Source organism: Pseudophryne corroboree, chromosome 1 (genome assembly GCF_028390025.1).
Source record: "Pseudophryne corroboree isolate aPseCor3 chromosome 1, aPseCor3.hap2, whole genome shotgun sequence".
Taxonomy (NCBI): Eukaryota; Metazoa; Chordata; class Amphibia; order Anura; family Myobatrachidae; genus Pseudophryne; species Pseudophryne corroboree.
The window spans coordinates 622,801,577-622,828,797 of record NC_086444.1 but is presented as its reverse complement, the minus strand read 5'-3'; the positions used below and the strand labels follow the sequence as shown (position 1 = coordinate 622,828,797).

The following is a 27,221-nucleotide window of genomic DNA, read 5'->3' as shown; positions in this document are numbered from 1 at the left end:
TTGTCATTACCAATTTCAGACGTTGCCGTTTGGTCTGTCCACCTTTCCGAGGGTTTTCACCAAGGTAATGGCCGAAATGATGGTTCTCCTGCGCAAACAAGGATTCACAATTATCCCGTACTTGGACGATCTCCTGATAATAAAGGCGAGATCCAGGGAACAATTGCTGCAGAACATTACGCTATACCTGACAATTCTGCAGCAACATGGGTGGCTCCTAAACTTGCCAAAATCACAGTTGGTTCCAATGAGACGGCTGTCGTTTTTGGGAATGATTCTGGACACAGAATTACAGAGAGTTTTTCTTCCAGTGGAAAAGGCTCTGGAAATTCAGAACCTGGTCAAACAAATCCTGAAAACGCCAAGAGTATCGATCCATCAATGCACGCGGTTGCTGGGGAAGATGGTGGCGGCCTACGAGGCCATTCAGTTTGGCAGATTCCATGCCAGAGTGTTTCAGTGGGACCTGTTGGACAAGTGATCCGGGTCCCATCTGCACATGCACCGAAGGATAACCCTGTCTTCCAAGACAAGAATCTCACTCCTGTGGTGGCTGCACAGCTCTCACCTCCTAGAGGGACGCAGGTTCGGGATCCAGGACTGGATCTTAGTGACCACGGATGCGAGTCTCCGAGGCTGGGGAGCAGTCACACAGGGCGAAAGCTTCCAGGGAAGATGGTCAAGCCAGGAAATGTGTCTACACATAAACGTTCTGGAGTTAAGGGCCATTCACAACGGCCTTCTGCAAGCGGAACATCTTCTTCGCAATCAGTCCGTCTTGATTCAGTCGGACAACATAACAGCAGTAGCGTACATAAACCGCCAGGGCGGAACAAAGAGCAGAGCGGCTATGGCAGAAGCCACAAAGATTCTCCGTTGGGCGGAAAGGCATACAAGCGCTCTGTCAGCGATCTTCATTCCAGGAGTGGACAACTGGGAAGCAGACTTCCTCAGCAGACACGATCTCCATCCAGGATAGTGGGGTCTTCATCAAGAGGTCTTTGCAGAAGTGACAAGTCTTTGGGGACTTCCTCAAATAGACATGATGGCGTCTCGCCTCAACAAGAAACTTCAGGGATATTGTTCCAGGTCGAGAGACCCTCAAGCAATAGGAGTGGACGCCCTAGCGACACTGTGGGTGTTTCAGTCGGTGTACGTGTTTCCTCCGCTTCCACTAGTTCCAAAAGTGATAAAGATCATAAGAAGAACAAAGGTTCAATCCAATAAATATTGTCTTTTTTTTACTGCTACTACAATTTTTGAGTGCTTTGGCCCTTTTGTGAAAAGAAATTTCTCCAGCTATATAAAGATACCTTTATGGGAACAACAACATATCGCAAATTGTGAGTTCGGGTACGCTATACATTGGACAGAACACCTTTTATAAAAGATACCTTGATGTGCGTTTTCTCCCTTCTCTTGCTGTGAGTGCTGGGTACGCTTTCCTAATAATGTAAGCTATACATTCCTTGGTAACATCACTAGACGAGTTTGCACTTCAGAGAACGAAAGACACTAGATTGGACTCTAAAGGGAGCAGGGCACTATTTGGTCAAAAGATACCTTGATGAGTGTACTCCCTTTATCCTCTGTGTGAGTGGGGTACACCTTTGAACAACCCTTTTTAAAAATCTACAGCATATACCCTTGATTATTAAGGATATACTACACATTGCATTGTTTATTATTGTTTTTTCCATATTGGGGTATACGTCCCAGATATACACCACCAGTGGAAGGACTGAGAACAACATCTCATAAAAAGAAACCTTGATGTGCTTATTTCCATTTCTCTTGCTGTGAGTGTTGCGGTACGCTCTCCTAATATTGTAAACTGTTTATTCTGTGGGAATATCACCAGATTGATTTGCACCCAGAGAGTGAAAGAAACCGGTTTAGACTCTAAAAGGGATCACGGGCACCATCGGTTAAAGATACCTTGATGTGTACATCTCCTCTATCCGTTGTGTGAGTGGGGTACGCCCGTGAACAGCTTCTAGAAGTTCACATGCTTATTTATTACTGTCTTAAGAACATACTACACATGGGCCCTCATTCCGAGTCGTTCGCTCTGTAATTTTCATCGCATCGCAGTGAAATTCCGCTTAGTACGCATGCGCAATAATCGCACTGCGACTGCGCCAAGTAATTTTACAATGAAGATAGTATTTTTACTCACGGCTTTTTCTTCGCTCCGGCGATCGTAGTGTGATTGACAGGAAATGGGTGTTACTGGGCGGAAACACGGCGTTTTAGGGGCGTGTGGATAAAAACGCTACCGTTTCCGGAAAAAACGCAGGAGTGGCCGGAGAAACGGGGGAGTGTCTGGGCGAACGCTGGGTGTGTTTATGACGTCAAACCAGGAACGACAAGCACTGAACTGATCGCAGATACCGAGTAAGTCTGAAGCTACTCTGAAACTGCTAAGTAGTTTGTAATCGCAATATTGCGAATACATCGGTCACAATTTTAAGAAGCTAAGATACACTCCCAGTAGGCATAGGCTTAGCGTGAGCAACTCTGCTAAATTCGCCTTGCGAGCGATCAACTCGGAATGAGGGCCATTGTATTATTTGTTGTCATTTTTTCTATATTGGAACATATGCTCTGGACATATAACGTCAGAAGAAGGATCCACAGTATGAAAAATCTCCTACACTTCTCCTAATAAGGGACGTATTAATTTATTTTTCTTTAGCGCACTGTGTGTTATACAGGTTCAATAATTGTTTCTTGTCTATGATTGTGTTATAAATGTGGTGACATTTATTTTTTTGGACCTGAACACCTGAGCTGCTTTGCGGCGTATTGAACACGCCCTCCCCCAAAAAATCTTTTGTCTCACAAGAGCCCTTATTTGATTTTCCATGAAGATAGAGCAGAGTTGAGGACTCGTCAGCAGTTTCTGCCGAAAGTGGTTTCGTCGTTCCACTTGAACCAACCTATTGTGGTGCCAGTGGCTACTGACGCCTTGCTGGAATCGAAGTTTCTCGACATAGTCAGAGCTTTGAAAATTTATGTGGCCAGAACGGCTCAGTTTAGGAAAACGGAGGCTCTGTTTGTCCTGTATGCTCACAACAAAATTGGGGCTCCTGCTTCCAAGCAGACTATTGCGCGCTGGATCTGTCATACGATTCAGCAGGCTCATTCTACGGCTGGATTGCCGTTACCGAAATCAGTGAAAGCCCATTCTACCAGAAAGGTGGGCTCATCCTGGGCGGCTGCCCGGGGGGTCTCGGCATTACAACTTTGCCGAGCGACTACTTGGTCGGGTTCAAACACCTTTGCGAAGTTCTACAAGTTTGATACCCTGGCTGATGAGGACCTCATGTTTGGTCAGTCAGTGCTGCAGACTCATCCGCACTCTCCCGCCCGTTCTAGAGCTTTGGTATAAACCCCATGGTTCTTGAAGTGACCCCAACATCCTCTAGGACGTATGAGAAAATAGGATTTTAATACCTACCGGTAAATCCTTTTCTCTTAGGCCATAGAGGATGCTGGGCGCCCGTCCCAGTGCGTACTGTATCTGCAGTTATTAGTTATAGTTACACACATGTTGTGTTACGTTTATAGTCAGCCTGTTGCTGATGTTGTTCATGCCGTTGGCCTGTGTTATGTTGAATGCCATGTTGTATGGCGTGCTTGAGGTGTGAGCTGGTATGTATCTCACCTTAGTTTAACAATAAATCCTTTTCCTCGAAATGTCCGTCTCCCTGGGCACAGTTCCTATAACTGGAGTCTGTAAAGAGGGGCATAGAGGGAGGAGCCAGTTCACACCCCTTTGAAAGACTTAAGGTGCCCATGTCTCCTGCGGATCCCGTCTATACCCCATGATTCTTGAAGTGACCCCAGCATCCTCTACGGACTAAGAGAAAAGGATTTTCCGGTAGGTATTAAAATCCTATTATCTGCCCCACCTGCAGTGCACATGGTTTTGCCCAACTGCTAACAAATTTGCTGCTGCGATCAGGTCTGAATTACCCCCTTTGTGCAACCCTTCTCTAGAACTCACTCCCTTGTCTGGTCACAATTTTTCCATCAGTTTATCAGCTTTAAAAGCACCCAAAAGACATATTTATATTAAAAAGTAGGGCCAGAATGTTCTGAGTGGAGAGGTGTGAGTAATTTGCAGGCCCATTGTCCCCAGTTCGAGTAGCCCATGGACTACAGCCTGTTTCGTGTTGGCCTGCTTTACCCTGCCTTTTTTGCAATAAACGACAAAAGGTCAAGTTAGTAGTTGTCATAGGGCCTAATTCAACGATGATTGCAAAACAACATTTTCCTCTAATGGGCAAAACCATGTACACTGCAGGTGAGGCAGATACAACATGTACAGAGAGAGTTGGCCACTGGCGTGCACACACAGTACCACTAAGATTTTTTTTTCTACTTGCACCACTGCTCTTTATGTACACAGGGCACCAAAATGTGTAGTTATGGCTCTGCTTTAATGTGCACACCTGTCCTCCTCTGAGTTCAGCACCCCTGCCCCAAAAGATTCGTACAGTGGGGGTAATTCAGACCTGATCGCTGCTGTGCATTTTCGCACAGCGTGCAATCAGATCTGAACTGCGCATGCACCGCAATGTGCTGGCGCATCAGAGGACTGCACTGGGCATTAGTGCCTAGCGATGGGATGGTGCTAAAAAAACGATCGCACAGCGTTTGACAGGAAGAGGCCGTTTGTGGGTGGCAACTGACTGTTTTACAAGAGTGTCCGGAAAAATGTAGGAGGGACCAGGTGGTTTGAGGGAGGGTATCTGACATCAGCTCCGGCCCCAATCAGCATGAAGCAAACGCAGCAGCTGGGTAAGTCCTGGATAATGCAGAGACTGCACAAACTGATGTTTGTGCAGGTCTCTTACAAAAGCGAACGCACACCTACAGACACCATATACCGTCCCCCTGTAGATGGCGACTATCTGATCACAGGGATGCAAAAAACGCACCCTAACGATCAGATCTGAATTACCCCCTGTGCACACTATCTAATCCTCTACAACTGCTAAGCCAGGGCTTGGTCATTTGGGAATGCCTTCCCTTTTATTTGTGTGTGACTTACACCAATGAAGTGCCAGCTTTACCTAACAGAACCAACCAAATACCAAAGGTATGACTGTGGCACATTATGGAACTTTGCCTACTGCTAAGTTAATGGCCTAGAAATGCCGTTCTAGCCTGTTAGGGACACAATTTATTTTATATTAAAGATGACTTGTTGCACCAAGTAAGTAACTTTCAAGAGGAGAGGATGGAACTGCCAGTGATTCCACACACACATGTTCTTTGGGTACTAAAAATGGCACATTGGGCCCGATTCAGATGTGGTTGGAGTTGCGCCTATCGTCACAAAGTACCAAATGTACCCGTTAGGTTGCCAGCAACCCCCTCTACAGTGCACGGCGTGCATGTACTATTTTTAAGCATGTTTTTTAATAGGGGCCATGGCCACACATCCTCTCAGTACCATGGCCCATTGCTGCCCTCTCTGTCTCTTTTCCCGGGCCTGCCACTGCTGACATATGCTTATCTTCTGGCAGCAGCCAATGTCACTGGGTGTCTAGGCACCTGTTCCTTCTCCAGCATCTTACGTCACTGCTCCGCAGGTTGTCTATAATGATTATAGATTACCCCGACTGCTGGAGTAGAGCATATTATTCAGCAGGCAGCGATCTCAGTGTGTTTCCTGCAGATTGTGCTCCTTCCACCTCCAGTCACTCCCCCTCTACCCATCAGACACAGATTGACATAACATTGCCCACTTACAGTATGGCTTTCTGCAGCGACAGTGAGTCTACTGATATGCCCCCAGTCTGCACCCCTATTAGGTTCTCACTAGCAACAGTGGATCTTTTTTAAATTCAATATTTTTATTGATTTTTGCATGTTAAACAAAGAACAATACATTAACACCCAGTGTACATATCGCATTCACTGCAAGTATCAAGTATATTACAATTGATCTGAAATAAAAGCATTGGTTATATTGAGGTCCGTGTCATTGTCTCTGTGCCATTACACTCTTTGGGAATACCTGTATAAAATGCAACTTAACCAGTAAAACAATCATTTACCACAGACATTTCAAACCATCATTTTAGCAAATCATAGACATGGTCAAGATATAGGTACAGGGCTGTCAATGAATGGTGAGTCCAGCCACTGACCCCAAATTTTATAGTATTTAGTCTCCTCCTGTCTAGAAGTATACACAAATTTTTCGTGTCGAGCCACTTCGTTAGTCAGAGCTATCCATGTGGCAACTCTAGGGCCACTCACAGACAACCATGACCTAGCCAAACAAACCTTCACCAACGTACATAAATTAATAATATACCTCTGAGTTGCCCTGTCAAGAACATCATCCTCAATGACTGCCAACAAACATACTGATGGAGTACAGGCTTCCAAAGGGACTCCAGTGGAGGTGATAATGCGCAAGGTTTCAGACCAAAATGAACTAACTACTGGGCAAGTCCATAACAAATGCCAGAAGGTACGCTCCATTGAGCTACATTTAGGACATTTAGAATCTGCCCTGCCACCCATTCTAAAGAGACGTTCAGGTGTCAGGTAAACTCTGTGAAGTATAAATGGGTGTAGTATGGTATGCCGGCTCCCGGCGACCAGCATACCGGCGCCGGGAGCCCAACCACCGGCATACCGACAGCGTGGCGAGCGCAAATGAGCCCCTTGTGGGCTCGCTGTGCTCACTACACTGCGGGCACGGTACTGTGCGCCGGGATCCTGACAGTCGGCATACTGAAGACCACCCGTATAAATAGTTGAATCTGTTGAAATCTGGCAGAGGTGGAGGATTCACAGGGACCCGCCAAGGCAGCGTCCCAGGCATCCTGAGATAATGGGCCCAAATCCACCTCCCAATATGCACGAAGGCGTGGCAAGTCCTCACTATGATGGGCAGAGAGTAGGCTAGAGTAGATCTGGGAAACAAGATGGGATTCACCCACTGATAACAACAGTTGTTTAATAGGGGACTCCTATATATTAATAGTATCATTAGGGAATTGAGCATTATAGGCATGTCTCAACTGCAGGTATCTAAAGAAATAAGTCCGCGGTATCGGGTGATCAAACCTCTCGCAGCTGTAACCCTACCAATTCAGTAAAATCACGCGTGCCATCCAAAGGAGTGTCAGGGTCCCATCCTTCCATATGCAAAAGGGCGTTTGTCTGTTTCCAGATCAGTATTGCTTGTTTAAAGAGTGGTAGCTTTATTAGACTAACATTTCCTGACAGTAAACAATGCAAGGGCTTAAATCCTGGTATCAGAGCACCTACAACCAGGGAAATAAGGGTCATTCCGGACGCATCTTTAACCCATTCTGCAATATGAGTCAGCTGCGTAGCGTAGTAGTACAGTTTAAAGAAGGGTGACGCCATACCTCCATTATCTTTAGTGCGGGTCAAAGTAGTCAGCCTAACCCTCACCTGTTTGCTGGACCAAATGATCGAGGATAGTAGCCCATCTATCCGCTTAAACACAACCTGGGGAATATATATTGGGGAATGCTCCAACACATAAAGCAATTTAGGCTGTGCCGTCATTTTAATAAGACTAATGCGCCCAGAGACTGTAAGTGGAAGTTTCCCCCAAATAGCTATTCTGGATTTTAAATAGTCCAACTGAGGTTGTACGTTCAGGGACAATTAGCTAGACGGGTCACTAGAAATCCATATACCAAGATACTTAAACTTTTACCACCCACTGGAGTGGAAGGGATATAAGAGGATATAAGAGGAACCCTGGGGCACGGACCACTACAAGACTTATCCCAATTTATTATCAACCCAGAGAATCTTTCAAATTCAGTAATACTATTTAAGATGGTAGGAATGGTGATTGTATCATTAGATACAAATAAGAATATATCGTCCGCATACAATGCGATTTTGTCCTCTTTGGGGCCAAGAACAAACCCGGAAATACCAGCATTATGGCGAATAAGGCATGCTAGTTGTTCCACCGCTAAAGCAAACAGAGTAGGGGAGAGAGGGCATCCCTGCCGGGTCCCTCTCTGTAATGGGAAGGAAGAGGATATGAAACCATTGACAGAGACTCTGGCGCAAGGGGTCGAATACAGCAGTTTAACCCATCTAATAAACCCAGTGCCTATCCCAAATTTCCTTATGGTCCCCCACAAGAACGACCACTCCACTGAGTCGAACGCCTTAGCGGCATCTAATGAAACAATAACAGAGGTATCCTCACGTGGGACCTGAAGATGTGTAAACAACCGCCTAAGGTTAATCTTAGTGGATTTACCAGGCATAAAGCCCATCTGGTCATCATGTATTATTTGAGAGATAACAGAATTAAGTTGGAGAGCCAGCACCTTTGCTAAAATTTTAATGTCTGTAGTCAACAGAGAAATGGGCCTATAGGACTCAACTCTAGTAGGGTCCTTGTCAGGTTTTAACAGTACCACAATCAATACTTCAGACATGGATTCGGGGAGAGATCCAGATTCAAACAACCCGTTAAAGAGAGCCAGCAGTCTCGACACATAAAAATCACTATTTTTTTTATATAACTCCAGGGGGATACCATCAGGCCCTCGAATTTCAACAACAGTATTGGACATTTGATCGGCACGCGTCAGTCTAGCCAAAAAACTGCCTGGTCTCTCGCCTGTAGTATAGTGCAAGTGTTTAACAAAAAGAAGTATGCATTTCACCTTATCTATCAGGTAATCATTCCACTTTTTCTGAGCAAGTACCCACTCTGCCCTAGAAGAATCCTGATGATCATTCAAATACACAAGCGCCAGAGATCGTCAGGAAGCCTCCAACTCCTCTATCCTATATGACTTTTTCAAGCTTGCCACCTCCCGTATAAGGGTGCCACGAACAAAGGATTTAAATGCATCCCATAGCACTGATAGGGAGGCTGTACCTTCATTAATTTCCAGAAATTCTTTCCATATACCTTCTAATTCACCCCCAGACCCCATCCTAGTGAGCCAAAACTGATTCAACTTCCAAAAAACCTGTCCTCGCATTCCCCCCATATCAAGGGCCAGAGTGACCGGAGAGTGATCAGAAATACCCCTAGTTTCATAGTGCACCGAGCAGACCCTCGGCAGTAACTCAGGAGAGAGTAGAGCCAAGTCAATCCTGGAAAATGCAGAATGCGTAAGTGAAAAGCATGAGTATTATCTATCATCCGGATGCCTAAGTCTTCACACATCAACTAATCCCAGGCCCTCCACCATTGCCCTAAACTGACCACCACCAGGCTGCGGAGCATCTCTAGAACCAGTAAGTCTATCCATGGCCGGATCCAGGGTATTATTATAGTCCCCCATACTAATCACCGGAGTATCAAGGAATTTAGCTATAAATTCAGCAGCCTTTTTGAGGACATCATGGGAGTAAGGTGGAGGTATGTAAACAGCCAACAGTATTAGAGATACAGAATGTATATGACATTTAAGAAAGACAGATCTACCCCACATATCAACCTGGACCTGCTCCACTGTAAAGGGGACTGATTTCTTAACTAAGATCGACAATCCCCTAGAGGAGGAGGTATGGACTGAATTATACGCCCATCCCACCCAGGGCCTTTTTAAGGCAAATAACATCCGGTTAAGTCGCAAAATAGCATCTCTGTCCCGGTAGTTAAGAAGCTTGGCTATGAAGGTGCGAGGGGGTGCCCCCGGCGGGAGAGGCCTAGAGGGAACTCTATGTGCTCTTTCCACAGTGAAAAAAGGGCAAAAAGGAGTCCGCTCCATACGTGTCAATCAGCCAGTCTTCCAGGAACTTTTCAGGAGCCTTACCCTCTTCCCGTTCAGGCAGGCCTACAAAGCGGACATTACATCTCCATAAGCGACCTTCCATATCCAGCAACTTAGTTTGTACATCCGTTAGTTGAGTAGTGACAGCAGTAACCTTAGTGCATAGTGGAGACACCGAATCTTCCAGGGTGGACATGCGGGTCTCCACCTCCCCAACACGCTCCCGAACCCTCTGGAGGTCATGATGTATAATAGATAGGTCAGATTGCACCTGACCAATTTTCTCCGCCAGCCTAGTTTCACAAGCAGACACAGCGTCCTGCACCTTTTGAAGGGTCGCATCAGGGGGAGTATCAGAGGCCGCGGACCCCTGAGGAGATGGCGGCTGAGAGGAAGAGCCACGTTCTGGAGTCACCTCCTTATGGGCAGGTTGCGACGTCCTCGAAAATCTCTCCAGCTTAGCAGCAGCAGACACATTCTGGGGGCGCACCATCACGCAAGCAGCAAAAAAAAAAAAACTGGGAGAGGTCAGAGATAATTAGGGGGAAAGAAGGCAGCAGGTGATAGCAGACACTTCGGGGAATCTGCTTGTGTACAGCCGACCGTGTCCGGGGGACAGATTGCAGGAATTGCAGAGATAGGAAGTGTCCAAGATCCAGGCAGAGAACACAGCCAGAGTATCAGTGATACAATAGATCTCCCTACTTTAGTATTGAAGAGAGGAGCATGAGGCAGCAGGTATCGATAATGACCAGTATGCCCTTACAAAGGAGACAGGTGTAGTGCATAAAATGGCGGTGTGATCCGCCTCACAGTCCAGCCAGTATCAGGCTCCGGACTCCAGGTAATGAATGTCCTGTCAGGGTGGCCAAATTAGGAGGAATGCCCACAGCCCCAAACAGCCCAGACTATGAGAAAGGAAGGGAGGACCAGGAGGATCAGGGGGCACCAAGCCGCAGGATGGCAGCAAGTTTTGCAGGGGGTTCAGAAGTGAGAGGCGCAGGCTCTCCCTGGGTCACGCTCCCGCTGTGTGTTCCCCGGCGTCAGTGTGGCAGTCACCCTTCCCTCCTCCAGCAGCTCTGAGCGGCGGTCAGCGTCTCCCGTCTCAAAATGGCACACACGACACCGCGCTGCCCAGGTCCCGGCCGCACCACTTCAGCGGCCACCGGCCGAACGGGGCCTCGTTTCAGCTTACGAAGGAGGGGGGTGAACAGCAGGCTTTCCTACACCCGCACGCCAATTTGCAGGGGCAAGAGGGTTCCCAGGATGGTGTTGCAGGATATAGCTGTATGGAGAGCGCCAGCTACACGCTGCTACTCCATGTCCTCGCGGCCACGCCCCCCCCCCCCCCCCCCAGCAACAGTGGATCTTAATAAGAGTGACACCCCTCCCCTTTTTTAGTAAATATGTTTGGCATAAGCTTCAAATAGATGTTATGAACCAAATTCAATAATAAAGAAAAACAAAATGACAATTTCTAAAAAGTTTTTGGAAAAAATATTTGTCTGTTAAGTGGTTAGACAAGGGTTCAATGTGTTATGGGTCATTCCCACACAAAAGAGTTAAGCATTTTGCTAACTGGTCACAGCCGGTAGTGCGTCATGTTAATCTCTCAATGTTCTGGTAAGAGGAAGTCCAATAGCAAAAAGGGATGCAGGTTTAAGAGAACCTGAGATTCCCAATGGGTCTAGCTTGTCTCCAAGTCAAAGAAAGCAAGGGGTAGATTTACCAAACTGATAAATGGAAGTGTTGCCCATAGCAACCAGATTCTATGATTTCTAGGATACAATAAAGAAATGATAACTATAATCTGAATGGTTGCTATGCGCAACATCATCACTTTTCATTTTTAGAAGTTTTAGTAATTCTACCCCCCAAGTTGGGAGGATATTATAATAGAGTGGAAATGAGGAAGTGCATTGTCTACTATTTCTGTGCACGTCAACTTAGTGGAATGTAGATCTGTTTATCTATATTAAATGATGAACAGACTGTCAGGAGAGTTTCATGCCAACCGGTTGGGTCAATCAAGGGGGAAGATTATGTGGCAGAGTGAGAGACTTACCACATCCTTTTGACGGTGCTACAGCTCTCAGTGCTGGCACTCTGCAGTGAGAAGCTACAGTCCGACACGCCAAATAGAGACTCTGAGCTAATCAGTTTTATATAGGGACACAGGGAACTGGTTACCTCAGGGAAAGCAAAACCTTCATTTTGAAAACAGCCAATTAGGACTGAGCGGGGGTGGAGCATTTAAAGAGTTACTAGTTTCGGTGAGTGGGGCAACCGAAGACAGACCAGCTGGTCGACGTGATGTTCAATTGCTCATTCACCTATATCTGTCATCACTTTATCCTGTCGCAGCTAGTCTGCAAAAGATAAAGGAGGAAATAGGATTCTTTGGAATGTACTTTGATAGCCTGCTGCTGCAATTTCATTTTTTTAAAACTTTCTTTTATTGAAGCTTCAATAAACAATGTAATTGTCAAAAACGAAATACATCTGCATCAAATTATTGAGTGTCCTTTGCGTCATAGACAACAGGATCATTACAATACATTTCAATATACAAACATGAATGAATAGAATAATAGTAGAAAAGCAAAAAAAATGAAAGATGAGAACTAAGATTCAAGAGATAGGAGGGTCCTCCAGAAAAACATGTGTCTCATACCATAAAGTCCTCTGAAAGCAGTGTTGTATAGAATCCTTCGTGGATAATGGTAAAGTCTCCATGTAGCTTTCCCAGGACTCCAAAACATTTTTAACACGGGTTTCCTTTTGGAGGGAGGCCTCCAACCAGTCCATATGGAAAATGAAAATAAGAATTTACTTACCGATAATTCTATTTCTCGTAGTCCGTAGTGGATGCTGGGGACTCCGTAAGGACCATGGGGAATAGCGGCTCCGCAGGAGACAGGGCACAAAAGTAAAAGCTTTAGGATCAGGTGGTGTGCACTGGCTCCTCCCCCTATGACCCTCCTCCAAGCCTCAGTTAGGATACTGTGCCCGGACGAGCGTACACAATAAGGAAGGATCTTGAATCCCGGGTAAGACTCATACCAGCCACACCAATCACACTGTACAACCTGTGATCTGAACCCAGATAACACGGCTTTGACCAGGGTAGGGATGACCTCTTCCGGAATGCCTTTTTCCCTTAGGATCCGGCGTTCAACCGCCATGCCGTCAAACGCAGCCGCGGTAAGTCTTGGAACAGACATGGTACTTGCTGAAGCAAGTCCCTTCTTAGCGGCAGAGGCCATGGGTCCTCTGTGAGCATCTCTTGAAGTTCCGGGTACCAAGTCCTTCTTGGCCAATCCGGAGCCACGAGTATAGTTCTTACTCCTCTACGTCTTATAATTCTCAGTACCTTGGGTATGAGAAGCAGAGGAGGGAACACATACACCGACTGGTACACCCACGGTGTTACCAGAACGTCCACAGCTATTGCCTGAGGGTCTCTTGACCTGGCGCAATACCTGTCCAGTTTTTTGTTCAGGCGGGACGCCATCATGTCCACCTTTGGTCTTTCCCAACGGTTCACAATCATGTGGAAGACTTCCAGATGAAGTCCCCACTCTCCCGGGTGGAGGTCGTGCCTGCTGAGGAAGTCTGCTTCCCAGTTGTCCACTCCCGGAATGAACACTGCTATCACATGATTTTCCGCCCAGCGAAGAATCCTTGCAGTTTCTGCCATTGCCCTCCTGCTTCTTGTGCCGCCCTGTCTGTTTACGTGGGCGACTGCCGTGATGTTGTCCGACTGGATCAATACCGGCTGACCTTGAAGCAGAGGTCTTGCTAAGCTTAGAGCATTGTAAATTGCCCTTAGCTCCAGTATATTTATGTGGAGAGAAGTCTCCAGACTTGACCACACTCCCTGGAAATTTTTTCCCTGTGTGACTGCTCCCCAGCCTCTCAGGCTGGCATCCGTGGTCACCAGGACCCAGTCCTGAATGCCGAATCTGCGGCCCTCTAGTAGATGAGCACTCTGCAGCCGCCACAGAAGAGACACCCTTGTCCTTGGAGACAGGGTTATCCGCTGATGCATCTGAAAATGCGATCCGGACCATTTTTCCAGCAGATCCCACTGAAAAGTTCTTGCGTGAAATCTGCCGAATGGAATCGCTTCGTAAGAAGCCACCATTTTTCCCAGGACCCTTGTGCAATGATGCACTGACACTTTTCCTGGTTTTAGGAGGTTCCTGACTAGCTCGGATAACTCCCTGGCTTTCTCCTCCGGGAGAAACACCTTTTTCTGGACTGTGTCCAGAATCATCCCTAGGAACAGCAGACGTGTCGTCGGGATCAGCTGCGATTTTGGAATATTTAGAATCCACCCGTGCTGTTGTAGCAGTACCCGAGATAGTGCTACTCCGACCTCCAACTGTTCCCTGGACTTTGCCCTTATCAGGAGATCGCCCAAGTAAGGGATAATTAAGACGTCTTTTCTTCGAAGAAGAATCATCATTTCGGCCCTTACCTTGGTAAAGACCCGGGGTGCCGTGGACAATCCAAACGGCAGCGTCTGAACTGATAGTGACAGTTCAGTACCACGAACCTGAGGTACCCTTGGTGAGAAGGGCAAATTGGGACATGGAGGTAAGCATCCTTGATGTCCAAGGACACCATATAGTCCCCTCTTCCAGGTTCGCTATCACTGCTCTGAGTGACTCCATCTTGATTTGAACCTTTGTATGTAAGTGTTCAAAGATTTCAGATTTAGAATAGGTCTCACCGAGCCGTCTGGCTTCGGTACCACAAATAGTGTGGAATAATACCCCTTTCCTTGTTGTAGGAGGGGTACTTTGATTATCACCTGCTGGTGAATTGCTTCCAATACTGCCTCCCTGTCGGAGGGAGACGTTGGTAAAGCAGACTTCAGGAACCTGCGAGGAGGCGACGTCTCGAATTCCAATCTGTACCCCTGAGATACTACCTGTAGGATCCAGGGGTCCACTTGCGAGTGAGCCCACTGCGCGCTGAAACTCTTGAGACGACCCCCCACCGCACCTGAGTCCGCTTGTAAGGCCCCAGCGTCATGCTGAGGACTTGGCAGAAGCGGTGGAGGGCTTCTGTTCCTGGGAAGGGGCTGCCTGCTGCAGTCTTTTTTCCTTTCCTCTACCCCTGGGCAGATATGACTGGCCTTTTGCCCGCTTGCCCTTATGGGGACGAAAGGACTGAGGCTGAAAAGACGGTGTCTTTTTCTGCTGAGAGGTGACTTGGGGTAAAAAGGTGGATTTTCCAGCTGTTGCCGTGGCCACCAGGTCCGATAGACCTACCCCAAATAACTCCTCCCCTTTATACGGCAATACTTCCATGTGCCGTTTGGAATCCGCATCACCTGACCACTGTCGTGTCCATAAACATCTTCTGGCAGAAATGGACATCGCACTTACTCTTGATGCCAGAGTGCAAATATCCCTCTGTGCATCTCGCATATATAGAAATGCATCCTTTAAATGCTCTATAGTCAATAAAATACTGTCCCTGTCAAGGGTATCAATATTTTCAGTCAGGGAAACCGACCAAGCCACCCCAGCACTGCACATCCAGGCTGAGGCGATCGCTGGTCGCAGTATAACACCAGTATGTGTGTATATACTTTTTAGGATATTTTCCAGCCTCCTATCAGCTGGTTCCTTGAGGGCGGCCGTATCTGGAGACGGTAACGCCACTTGTTTTGATAAGCGTGTGAATGCCTTATCCACCCTAGGGGGTGTTTCCCAACGCGCCCTAACTTCTGGCGGGAAAGGGTATAACGCCAATCATTTCTTAGATATTAGCAATTTTTAATTCATCTGATTCAGGAAAAACTACAGGTAGTTTTTTCACACCCCACATAATACCCTTTTTTGTGGTACTTGTAGTATCAGAAATATGTAACACCTCCTTCATTGCCCTTATCATGTAACGTGTGGCCCTACTGGAAAATACGTCTGTTTCTTCACCGTCGACACTGGAGTCAGTGTCCGTGTCTGTGTCTGTGTCGACCGACTGAGGTAATGGCCGTTTTAAAGCCCCTGACGGTGTTTGAGACGCCTGGACAGGTACTAATTGGTTTGCCGGCCGTCTCATGTCGTCAACCGACCTTGCAGCGTGTTGACATTATCACGTAATTCCATAAATAAGCCATCCATTCCGGTGTCGACTCCCTAGGGGGTGACATCACCATTACATGCAATTTCTCCGCCTCCACACCAACATCGTCCTCATACATGTCGACACACACGTACCGACACACAGCACACACACAGGGAATGCTCTGATAGAGGACAGGACCCCACTAGCCCTTTGGGGAGACAGAGGGAGAGTTTGCCAGCACACACCAAAACGCTATAATTATACAGGGACAACCTTATAATAAGTGTTTTCCCTTATAGCATCTTAATATATTATAATATCGCCACACAAAATGCCCCCCCTCTCTGTTTTAACCCTGTTTCTGTAGTGCAGTGCAGGGGAGAGCCTGGGAGCCTTCCTAGCAGCGGAGCTGTGTAGGAAAATGGCGCTGTGTGCTGAGGAGAATAGGCCCCGCCCACTTTCCGGCGGGCTCTTCTCCCGGTTTTTCTGACAACCTGGCAGGGGTTAAATACATCCATATAGCCTCAGGGGCTATATGTGATGTATTTTTAGCCAGCATAGGTACTTTCATTGCTGCCCAGGGCGCCCCCCCCAGCGCCCTGCACCCTCAGTGACCGTTGGTGTGAAGTGTGCTGAGAGCAATGGCGCACAGCTGCCGTGCTGTGCGCTACCTTAAGAAGACTGGGAAGTCTTCAGCCGCCGATTTCTGGACCTCTTCTCTCTTCAGCATCTGCAAGGGGGTCGGCGGCGCGGCTCCGGTGACCCATCCAGGCTGTACCTGTGATCGTCCCTCTGGAGCTAGTGTCCAGTAGCCTAAGAAGCCAATCCATCCTGCACGCAGGTGAGTTCACTTCTTCTCCCCTAAGTCCCACGTTGCAGTGAGCCTGTTGCAAGCAGGACTCACTGAAAATAAAAAACCTAACAAAACTTTTACTCTAAGCAGCTCTTTAGGAGAGCCACCTAGATTGCACCCTTCTCGGCCGGGCATAAAAACCTAACTGAGGCTTGGAGGAGGGTCATAGTGGGAGGAGCCAGTGCACACCACCTGATCCTAAAGCTTTTACTTTTGTGCCCTGTCTCCTGCGGAGCCGCTATTCCCCATGGTCCTTACGGAGTCCCCAGCATCCACTTAGGACGTCAGAGAAAAAAAGTTTTTCCTTGACTAATACAAGTGAGGGTCGAGCAGTTTGAGTCCACAGCTGTAATATAGTTTTACGAGCAGCAGATGATACTGCCAAAAGTAATTTTATTACTCCCCTAGGGACCCTTACATCAGGTGGTAATATACCAAAGATAGCCCATTCAGGGGTCAACGAGACATAATTAACAAGGTGTTTCATAGTAAAATGACATCTGTTTCCAAAATTGATTAATATATGGGCAAGGCCAAAAGCAATGGTATAAATCTGCAGATTCATGTGAGCATTTAAGACGGGTGGTCTTCAGGTTGCCGAATGTCGAGATCCCGGCGCACAGTATACCGGCACCGGAATCCTGACACCCGACATACCGACAGATATTCTCCCTCGGGGGGGGTCCACAATCCCCCTGGAGGGAGAATAAATAGCGTATCGTGCCACCGTGCCCGCAAGGGGCTCATTTGCGCTTGCCACGCTGTCGGTATGCCGGCGGTCGGGCTCCCGGCGCCGGTATGCTGGTCGCCGGGAGCCCGGCCGCCGGCATACCATACTACACCCTTTAAGACACTTGGGGTTTTCCAATATCCGCATCTGATATCCTCTAGAAGGAGATATATATGCACAATGGACGATATTTAGAAACATTTCTGCAAATGTTGCCATTGGAAACGTGGCTATAGAATATTCCAATTGTTTCAGACTATCATCCACTGTCATAGAAGGAAAATGTTCCAACCATTGGGATAGACCTGTACGGATATTAGAGTATTCTAAAGGAACTCCAAGAAATTTATAATGCACCGATATAGCACCTTTTGTTGGGGAGGGTATCAACAGGGAGTTGTCCAGGAGGTTATCCTCACCTCCATCCCTGAGAAGGTGAGACACATCACTTATGTAGTGTTGGGCCTGTAGGTAGGAGAAGGTAGATCTCCCAATAACTGTGAATTTGGTCACTGCCTCAGAATAGGTAAGGGGTTTGTGAGAATTCCTATCCATTAGTTGTCCCACAGTTCGTAATCCCTCACTTGCCCAGTGTAGAGAAACCCGAGATGCTTCCCCATGTTCGAAATTCGGATTATATGTAAATGGCAGATGAATAGAGACACATGGGGGTAAATTTACTAAGGTGGGAGATTTTTAGAACTGGTGATGTTGCCCATAGCAACCAATCAGATTATATCTATTATCTGCTAGAAGCAGCTAGATAAATGGTAAGTAGAATCTGATTGGTTGCCATGGGCAACATCACCAGTTCTAAAAATCTCCCACCTTAGTAAATTTACCCCATGGATTCAACTTATACTTATGACGTAAGAGTAACCAAAGTTTTCTAGTGGACATGAGAAGAGGGTTACTCAGAGCCTCCGGTGGTATTTCATTATCTATTAGGTGTAGGAAGGCCACCAGTGATAGCCGAGAAATAAAATTCTGTTCTAGTGAGGTGTTAGTATAGGTATGGCAAGCGGTCAGCCAATCTTTCAGATGACGGAACACGGCCGAATAGTTGTATGTTAGCATGTCTAGGAAGTTAATACCTCCATTCGATTTTGGTTGCTGTAGTTTAATTATCCCTATTCTCACCCTTTTGTTATTCCATATGAAATTTCTGAATGAACGTGTTATAGATAAGTCATAAAACAATGGGAAGTACCTGCAATAGGTACAAGAGTTTCGTGAAGTGAATTATTCTTAACACATTTGCTTGTCCCAGGAATGAGAGCAGGAGATGACTCAAGTCCCTCAAATTTTTAGCGAGTGCGGCAATAATATTAGACACATTGCATTTATATAAACAAGCAATATTCTTAGGAAGGGTAATCCCTAAATATATCATGTGGCCTTTAGACCATTTAAGAGAATGGGGGCAGCCCATTTTGGCCGTGTAAATCCCTTCTTGAGATATAGCACTAAAGATTTGTCGACATTAACTAAAAAAATAGATACTGGACCAAATGTGTCTAATAAGGTCAAAAGGGGTCGTAAGGAAGATTTAGGATTTGATAGATAAATCAAGACGTCATCCGCAAAGGCATTAATTTTGAATTCGGTTTCCCCAATATTGATACTCCGCAAGGTTGGCCATAAGTTGAGTAGTCGAAGTAAGGGGTCAAGGGAGAGGTCAAAAAGGAGGGGAGACAAGGGGCATCCCTGTCTGGTTCCTCGGGACATAACTATTGGGGCACTTCTAGTTCCATTAATTAGGAGTGAAGTCGAAGGAGAGTTATATAAAAAGGGAATCCGGTCTGAAGATCGACAGTGTCTAGGTCGACAATATTTAGGTCGACCACTATAGGTCGTCAGTCACTAGGTCAACAGGGTCAGAAGGTCGACATGTTCTAGGTAGACAGGTCAAAAGGTCGACATGAGTTTTTTTTCCAAAAATTATATATTTTTTAACTTTTTCATACTTAACGATCCACGTGGACTACGATTGGAATGGTAATGTGCCGAGCGAAGGGAGGCACCTTGCCCGAAGCATGGCGAGTGAAGCGAGCCATGCGAGGGGACACGGTGCACTAATTGGGGTTCCTGGTCACTCTACGAAGAAAACAACACCAAAAAACCCCCCAAAACCCTCATGTCGACCTTTTGACCTGTCGACGTAGAACATATCGACCTTCTGACCCAGTCGACCTAGTGACTGTCGACCTATAGTGGTCAACCTAAATATTGTCGACCTAGACACTGTCGATCTAATGATCCACACCCTATAAAAAGCGTATGAGATTGATAAAGTCAGTACCAAAAGAGTATGTGGAAAGGGTTTGGAAAAGGAAGGGCCATGATACAGTGTCAAGCGCCTTGTGGGCGTCAAGACTAAGAAGCATGTAAGAGGAGTTAGGAGGTTGGAAGCAACAATGGATGCAATGTCAGTCCGAATTCCCTTTACTGAGTGCCGTCCGCTAATAAACCCTAATTGATGAGGGGAGATGATAGAAGATGAGAAAGATTGTAAGCATGTGGCCATAATTTTAGAAAGCAATTTTAGGTCTACATTCAGTAAAGTTATGGGACGATAGGAGTCTAGACACGTAGAGTCTCGACCAGGTTTCGGAATGAAGGTAGTAAAAGCCTCATTAAAAGTCAGGTAATGCGGGTTACGTTTGTGAATAGTACAAAATAATTCCAGTAAAGTAGGGTTTATATCTAATTGTAGGATTTTATGATATTCTCCCTAGAGACCGTCAGGTCCAGGAATCTTACAGGTATGGAGCGTAGATATGGCATCATTAACTTCTTGCTCCAAGATTTCCGTGTCCAAGAATTCAAGTTGTTCCAGTGAGAGACAGGGTATGTTAGCTTTTGTAAGTAAGTCAGTTATCAGGGATGGGTTTGAGGGTGGAGCGGAATATATGTCAGAGAAGAAGAAGAAGTCATGAAAGGCCGAGGAGATGTCATGGGTTTTAGTCATTGAAGGGAGACCATCGCTTGTCTTAATCAATACAATCTGATTCTTACAGTGCCATGGTTTAGTCATAGAAGCTAACAAACGACCGGTCCGACAGCCCCATCTATAAATAATGATTTTTTGTATAGTCCAAGCGTAGTTGAGCCTGAGAAAGTAAAAAATCGTCAAGTAGTTGCTTGGCTTGATTATAAATTGTAAAATTTTCTATGGAGGAATCGGACACATAGTCGTAAAAACTTATAGAGAACCAGAAAGAGACCAGTAGCAACAAGGGAGACATGAAACAAATTACCATAATTGTGCGGGAAAGCGCAAACATTACATTGTGGAAAGGAGAACTGTGTTCCGTAGGGCGACAAACAGCGAGTTCAGTAAATATGAATAATCTTAAAGGCAGCAAAATAAAGTCTGCAAATGTATAATATATCTAAATTTAGGATATACAAGTACCGGTTTAAGTGCAATTTTCAGTTAAAGATAAAAAAGGGCTTAAGTAATGAGAAAAGGCAATTAAGAGCCACTATAAAAGCGCGGCCTAGTATTCAGAGAAAACCAGGCTGAGCCATAAGTATAATAAACAGACAATTGAAAAAGTTATGTTGAAGGCTTATATAATAACACTACTAGATGGAAGGGTTAAATCACATTTGAAGATAGAGAAAAGGATTGTAAGTGAATATTTAGGCACACACAAAAGGTTAAAGTATGGTGATAGAACTTCCAAAATAACTGTACCCTAGCACAGTTATAAATAACAATAGTAAAAGGTTGACAGTGATGTCAAATAAACCTATCCCTGCAGAATCTATTATAATGGGACTATAAGTAACAGCCAGACAAATGAATGCAGGAGTTCTGAGGGCTGTAACACACTGGCCGGTTTCTCCCGGATGGCAAAAAGCCGGACAAACTTTGTCCGGCTTTTTGCCATCCGGGAGAAACCGGCAGAGTCTGTCACACAGGACGGCTTTGAGCCGCATGTGATGCTGTGCGCATGCGCAGCATCAGACACGGCTTGAGAAAAAACCGTTGTGTGTGAAAGCTCCCCTTCACCCACACGGTTTACTGGCTGCAAAAACGGCCCGGCAGCCGGACCTTCCAGTGGATAGTTCCGGCTGCAACCCGGCAGCCGGGCCGGGGCCGTGCAGTGTGAAAGGACCTGTAGCCTCACACTGTTCATTACAATGCCGGCACGGGAAAAAGCCGGACGGCTTTTTCCCGTGTGTTTTAGCCCTGACTGCATAAATCAGGCAGAAAGTCTGTAGTCTCTTAGATGAAAGGGAGATGATCTAATAAATATATATATATATATATATATATATATGCAGTCTCAGTCTCAAGCCAAAACGCAGGTGTTAAAGGAGAAGAGCATGTAAAGAGGGGGGAAAGGGGAAGGGGGGGGGTGTACAAAGTAGGGATGAGGAAAAGGATCAAGGGTGGTAAGTAGTGGTTTGGGAAGATGAGACACACAATAGGGGGGGGGGGGGTGTTATCAAGTTATGGACAAGTTAGAAAATATGAGTAAAGGGGATTAGTGTGATAGGAACTGACAAAGTTAGTACCGACCAAGAGAGATGGTCCGTCTGACCATATGCAGCCGCCAGTATCAGCTCCAACACCTGTTGCTGGAGGGCAGCACCCCAATCTTTTCTGGATGAAGGAAAGGACCCTGTAATCAGAGCAGGCAGGACCCGGAATCCGGACAGAGCACCACAGCCACAATCAGGAGTCTCCAGGGATCCACAGTGCAGCGGTCACCGGCTATGTTTTGCGACAGGCACAAGGTCCCAGCAAACATCCACAAGCAGGCAGGGGCAGGTATGAGGCGTCCACTGACAGCGAGCACCAGTCCCAGCACCCGCAGAAGTGAGAGAGCCAGCCACCGCTCCCGTCGGCAATAATTCCCACTCCTCCTCCGTCAGCAGTTACCAGAGACAAGGGAGACCCACAGCGGTGTCAGCCCAGTCTGCATTGGAGGGCAGGAGGCTGATCGCTCAGCGCAAGCAGATCACTCCAGGCGGGTAAGGCAGATTAGAGGCTGGATACACAAGGCAGATGACTTGGGTGCACAATTCGCCAGAACCAGCGTCCACGGCAATGAAGAGAATCAGCCACAACTGCCGCCGGCAAGAGTCCCCACTCGTCCTCCAACAGTGCTTACCAGGGATGAGAGAGAGCAGCAGCGGTGTCAGCTCAGTCCGCAGTGGAGGGCTCGAGGATGAGTACTCAGCGCAGGCAGAATACTCCAGACGGGTAAGTTTCTTTCTCAGCAGCTGTGAGACCATTCAAACTAGGGGCTGGATACACAAGGCAGCCATCGGCATCAGGGTAAGGTGGCCATAAGCTAAGGAGGCAAGCCTCCAGGCGGTGGCCTGAACACGAGCCAGACTCCGGGGAACGGGGCTTCCACCCCGTCTAGCTGAATAAAAGTGGCACCATTATAATCCATTCGATTTGGGGGGTAAAATACACTAGAAATTAGGTGCCAGCTATAAGTAGAAACAGGTTGATGTCTGTGGATTGAGCCAAGATAAGCAGAGCTCAATTAAAACGTGGCCATCTTGGACACGCCACTCACCGGAAGTCGTGCTGCGGCAATTTAGCACTAACCAATTGCTTGCTATTGGATGAGAGCTCAAAATATTGTGACTGTTGGCTAATGCACACATTAGCAATTATTGCTGCCATGGTTCATCTTAGCCTAACTACATCCATAAAGCTGGGCCTAGAAGATAATCATCAGTGAAATAAAAATTTTGTGCATATACATTTTTCAACATATGTGTATATGAGCTATTTTTGCATTACTAGATTGCAAACTGTACAGTTAGGACTTTGCTGGGAATTGAACTCAAGACCTCAGTGCTGCTAGGCAGTAATGCTAACCATTACATGAATCGAGCTGCCATATACACATATTATTCATACATACATACATACGTACATACACGCATACATCCACACACATAGGACCGAATCACTGAAATTAGTGCTGATGAAACACTAAATAGACTACAATACATAGTACACGATAACTGAAAAAAGTACTTTCCGGAGATACAGTAGTGTTTTGTTTTTGTTTTCTTTTTACAGGGGGGGGGGGGGGGGGGGAAGGGGGGTAGTTGGGGGGGGGGGGGGATTGTTTGGATTTAGAGGCCTCAAATGTTCTTTTAGTCCTGGACTCTACTTGCTCTAGAACCAGACTTGTATGGATTACAGCACATTTGTACCTTTGAGTTTGTTTTGTAGCACTGGCATTTTACCCAATTACGCTGCGTCAGGTAGTACTTGTCTTGCCCTTCTGGCTCTCTAGTCACTGGATACACTCAATCGATTGCTGAGGGAAGCATAGGGCGACACAAGCTATCCGCTCTTCTTCTAGCAAACACTGTATTATGACATAGTGACTGGCACTGTAAGTGGAGTAGGGGCAGCCAAAGGAAAATCCCTCCTCTCCTGTCCATACTCCACTTAGTGCATACTACTTGCCTACTCTCCCAGGACATGTGGGAGACTCCTGAATTTCGACACATAAGAAAAGGAAAAAAAGAAAATGAGTGCAATCCCTCCCCATCCCCATGGTAGGATGAGAGTGCAAGTTGCCGTAGCGTTTCAACGACGAATGGCACCCAAATCGCACCCCTCGCTACCCAATTTCAGTGCATATTCGCTCAAAAGTGCTCACAGCTTTATGGGGCTGTGAGCACTTTTGTGCGTGTTCTGGCTGCCGTAAAGTGCACCTGTTGTCTGGCTAACTTGCACCCAATTGGATTGACCCCTATGTTTTTGATCCCCAGATGTAACTAGTGCAGTTCTCACTTATTCCTAGGGCATATCCGCACTTCCAGTAACATTAACACATATCTATATAAAATCCAGCAATTTACCAGATTTAGATATATTTTAGATAAGGTTTAACCATGGGGGACTCAAGGCTCTTCTTCTTATGTATAGTGAACCAACTAAAACAAGAGTGGGGCACCTGTGGCACTCCAGCTGCTGTGGAACTAAACACCCCAGCATGCCCTGCAACCATTTTAGTATGCCCAAAAGCAAAACTGTGGCAGGGCATGCTGAGATGTACAGTTCCACAGCAGCTGGAGTGCCACATGTTGCTTACCCCTGTACTAAAGACTCTACGTGAGCTCTCCAGGCTCTGACAGACGGTCAGTATCTCACCTTTAGTTGTTTTGCAGAATGTCAAACTATGAAACATTTTTAGGTATTTTTGTGAAAGTTACAAGATTTTTTTTTTTTATTGTTCTAATGATTGTTAAACCTTCTCATTTAATGACATACTTTGACCCTATGTTAACCATACTGTACAAGTAGGAATGTTGCTTCAGTTTAAACTGACATACAATGCTTTTATCCCTTTTTCTATCACAGTACATTACAAAGTGCAGTCATTAAAGCAGATTAAACTCAGCAAACATCTAGGTCACTTTTGTTATTAATATAGGAATTGAAAAAATATAATAACCATAGATGCCAACATTGAAAAGTAAGTTTCAGGAACACTTTGTTGCCTGGCATGTAAATCTGAGCATAGTACAGGAGGACCAGCACTGATTTCTGTTATTCCACTACATTTCAGACAAGTTCACTGAATTTGACTTATTAATGGAAAGCAATACTTTCCTTAATAAATATTATGTTACACAGCACGGAAAAGTAGAGTAGATGGTAAGAATTGTAGCTTACATACAGAATATACTATACATTTGGTCGGGATGTAGTTATATTGCAGTCGGGATCCCGGCGGTCAGGATACTGACGCTGGAATCCCAACCACTGACAATTGGCCGCCAGCTGGAATCACGGCTAACAGGCTATTTCCCACTCGTGGGTGTCCACGACATCCATAGAGTGGGAACAGAACATGTGGCGATGTAAAGGATTGCCCCTTTTAAAAAAGAAACAGCAGAGATCGTCCGGCATCCCGCACCTCCGGCAAACTCTGACCCTATTACATATGCCATATGCTTATTAATAAGTGCAAAACGCTTTTACTCAATCAAAATTGTGGTTTCAACAGAAAATCCTCATTACATTATGCAATAAATTCTAGTTTTAAGCTAGTAAAGATGAAGAATGAGAAAAGCTGTCTTGTTGTGGCCACACAGTATTTTGTGTAGTAGTGTAATTCATGCACTCACCATTGCTCAGAAAGAAAAGATGCAGGAAGACGAAGCAAATCATAAAAGGAGCCATGGAGTTTGGATGTCCTTGCGCAAAGGTTTCTTACCCTCTGTTTCCATTCTTCCTGCTGACAAATTATATCTCTCTGCATGACCCTTTGTTGTAATGGGGACTCTTTAGAATGCAGGGAAACAGAGGTGAAGAGGTGGAATAAACAAGGAAGTAAAATGTAGAGATTCCAGGAAAAGTATATCTGATGGGAATTTCAGAATTTTCTGCATCTTGAGAATTTTGGGGAAAAAATAAAAATAACATTATATATATAATTTTTTTTTTTTTTTTTTTTGAAAGAGAGAGAGATTTATGGTAAGGCTTACCATTGTTACATCTCTTTCTGTGAGGTACACTGGATTCCACAGGGAATAACATCGGGGTGTAGAGTTGGATCTTGAGCCGAGGCGCCAACAGGCGTGCTTTGACTGTTCCCAAGATGCACTGCACCGCCTCCTCTATAGCCCCGCCTCCAGGCACTGGAGCTCAGTTTTGTTAACCAGTCCAATGCAGTAGCAGGTAAGAGAGATGGTAGATATTAGTCACATAGAACCACATTCTCACAACAGGAGAAGGGACTAGCGGCTAATGCCATACAAACCCAAAGAAGCTAAGTGCGTCAGGGTGGGCGCCCTGTGGAAACCAGTGTACCTCGCAGAAAGAAATTTAACAATGGTAAGTCTTACCATAAAGCTCCTTTTCTGCAGTGGGATACACTGGTATTCCACAGGGAATAACATCGGGGATGTCCTAAAGCAGTTCCTCATGGGAGGGGACGCACTGTAGCAGGCACAAGAACCCGGCGTCCAAAGGAAGCATCCTGGGAGGCAGAAATATCAAAGGCATAGAACCTGATGAACGTGTTCACTGAGGACCACGTAGCCGCCTTGCACAATTATTCAGCGGACGTGCCATGGTGGGCCACCCAAGAAAATCCAACAGACCGAGTGGAATGGGCCTTGATAGCAGCAGGAGCTGGGAGTCCAGCCTGCGCATAAGCTTGTGCAATCACCATTCTAATCCATCTGGCCAAGGTCTGCTTCTTCGCAGGCCAGCCACGTTTGTGAAAACCAAAAAGTACAAAAAGAGAATCTGATCTCCTGAAAGAGGCAGTACTTTCTACATATATACGGAGAGCCTGTACCACATCCAAAGACCGCTCTTTGGACGACAAACCTGGAGAGATAAAAGGCCGGAACCACAATCTCTTGGTTAAGGTGGAAAGATGACACCACCTTAGGTAGATAACCAGGGCGAGTTCTAAGAACCGCCCGGTCACGGTGAACAATCAGAAAGGGTGGATGACAGGACACCCTCCTAGCAGAGGCATTAGCCAACAGAAAAATGATTTTAAGCATAAGGCATTTAAGATCCACAGACTCAAGAGGTTCAAACGGAGACTCTTGAAGGGCACAACAGACAGATCCCATGGAGCCACAGGAGGGACATAGGGAGGCTGAATCTGTAGTACGCCTGAGTGAATGTATGAACGTCAGGAATAGATACAATTTTTCGCTGAAACCATACCGACAAGGCAGAAATATGAACCTTGAGAGAGGCCAGGCGAAGTCCTAAATGCAGGCCTTGTTGCAAAAAAGCCAGAAGTCTGGAAGTACTAAACTTGTATGCATC

General features: G+C 46.1%; 1 protein-coding gene across 1 annotated transcript in view; it reads right to left on the bottom strand.

Annotated features, from left to right (window-relative positions):
* The window catches only part of MADCAM1 (mucosal vascular addressin cell adhesion molecule 1), a 151,350-nt gene extending 125,718 nt beyond the window's left edge, over positions 1–25,632 (bottom strand). The window contains 1 exon segment of the mRNA XM_063914473.1: positions 25,556–25,632. Within this exon segment, the coding sequence (XP_063770543.1) occupies positions 25,556–25,610 (55 nt within the window). The 5' untranslated portion in view covers positions 25,611–25,632.
* Positions 25,633–27,221: the final 1,589 nt, after the last annotated feature.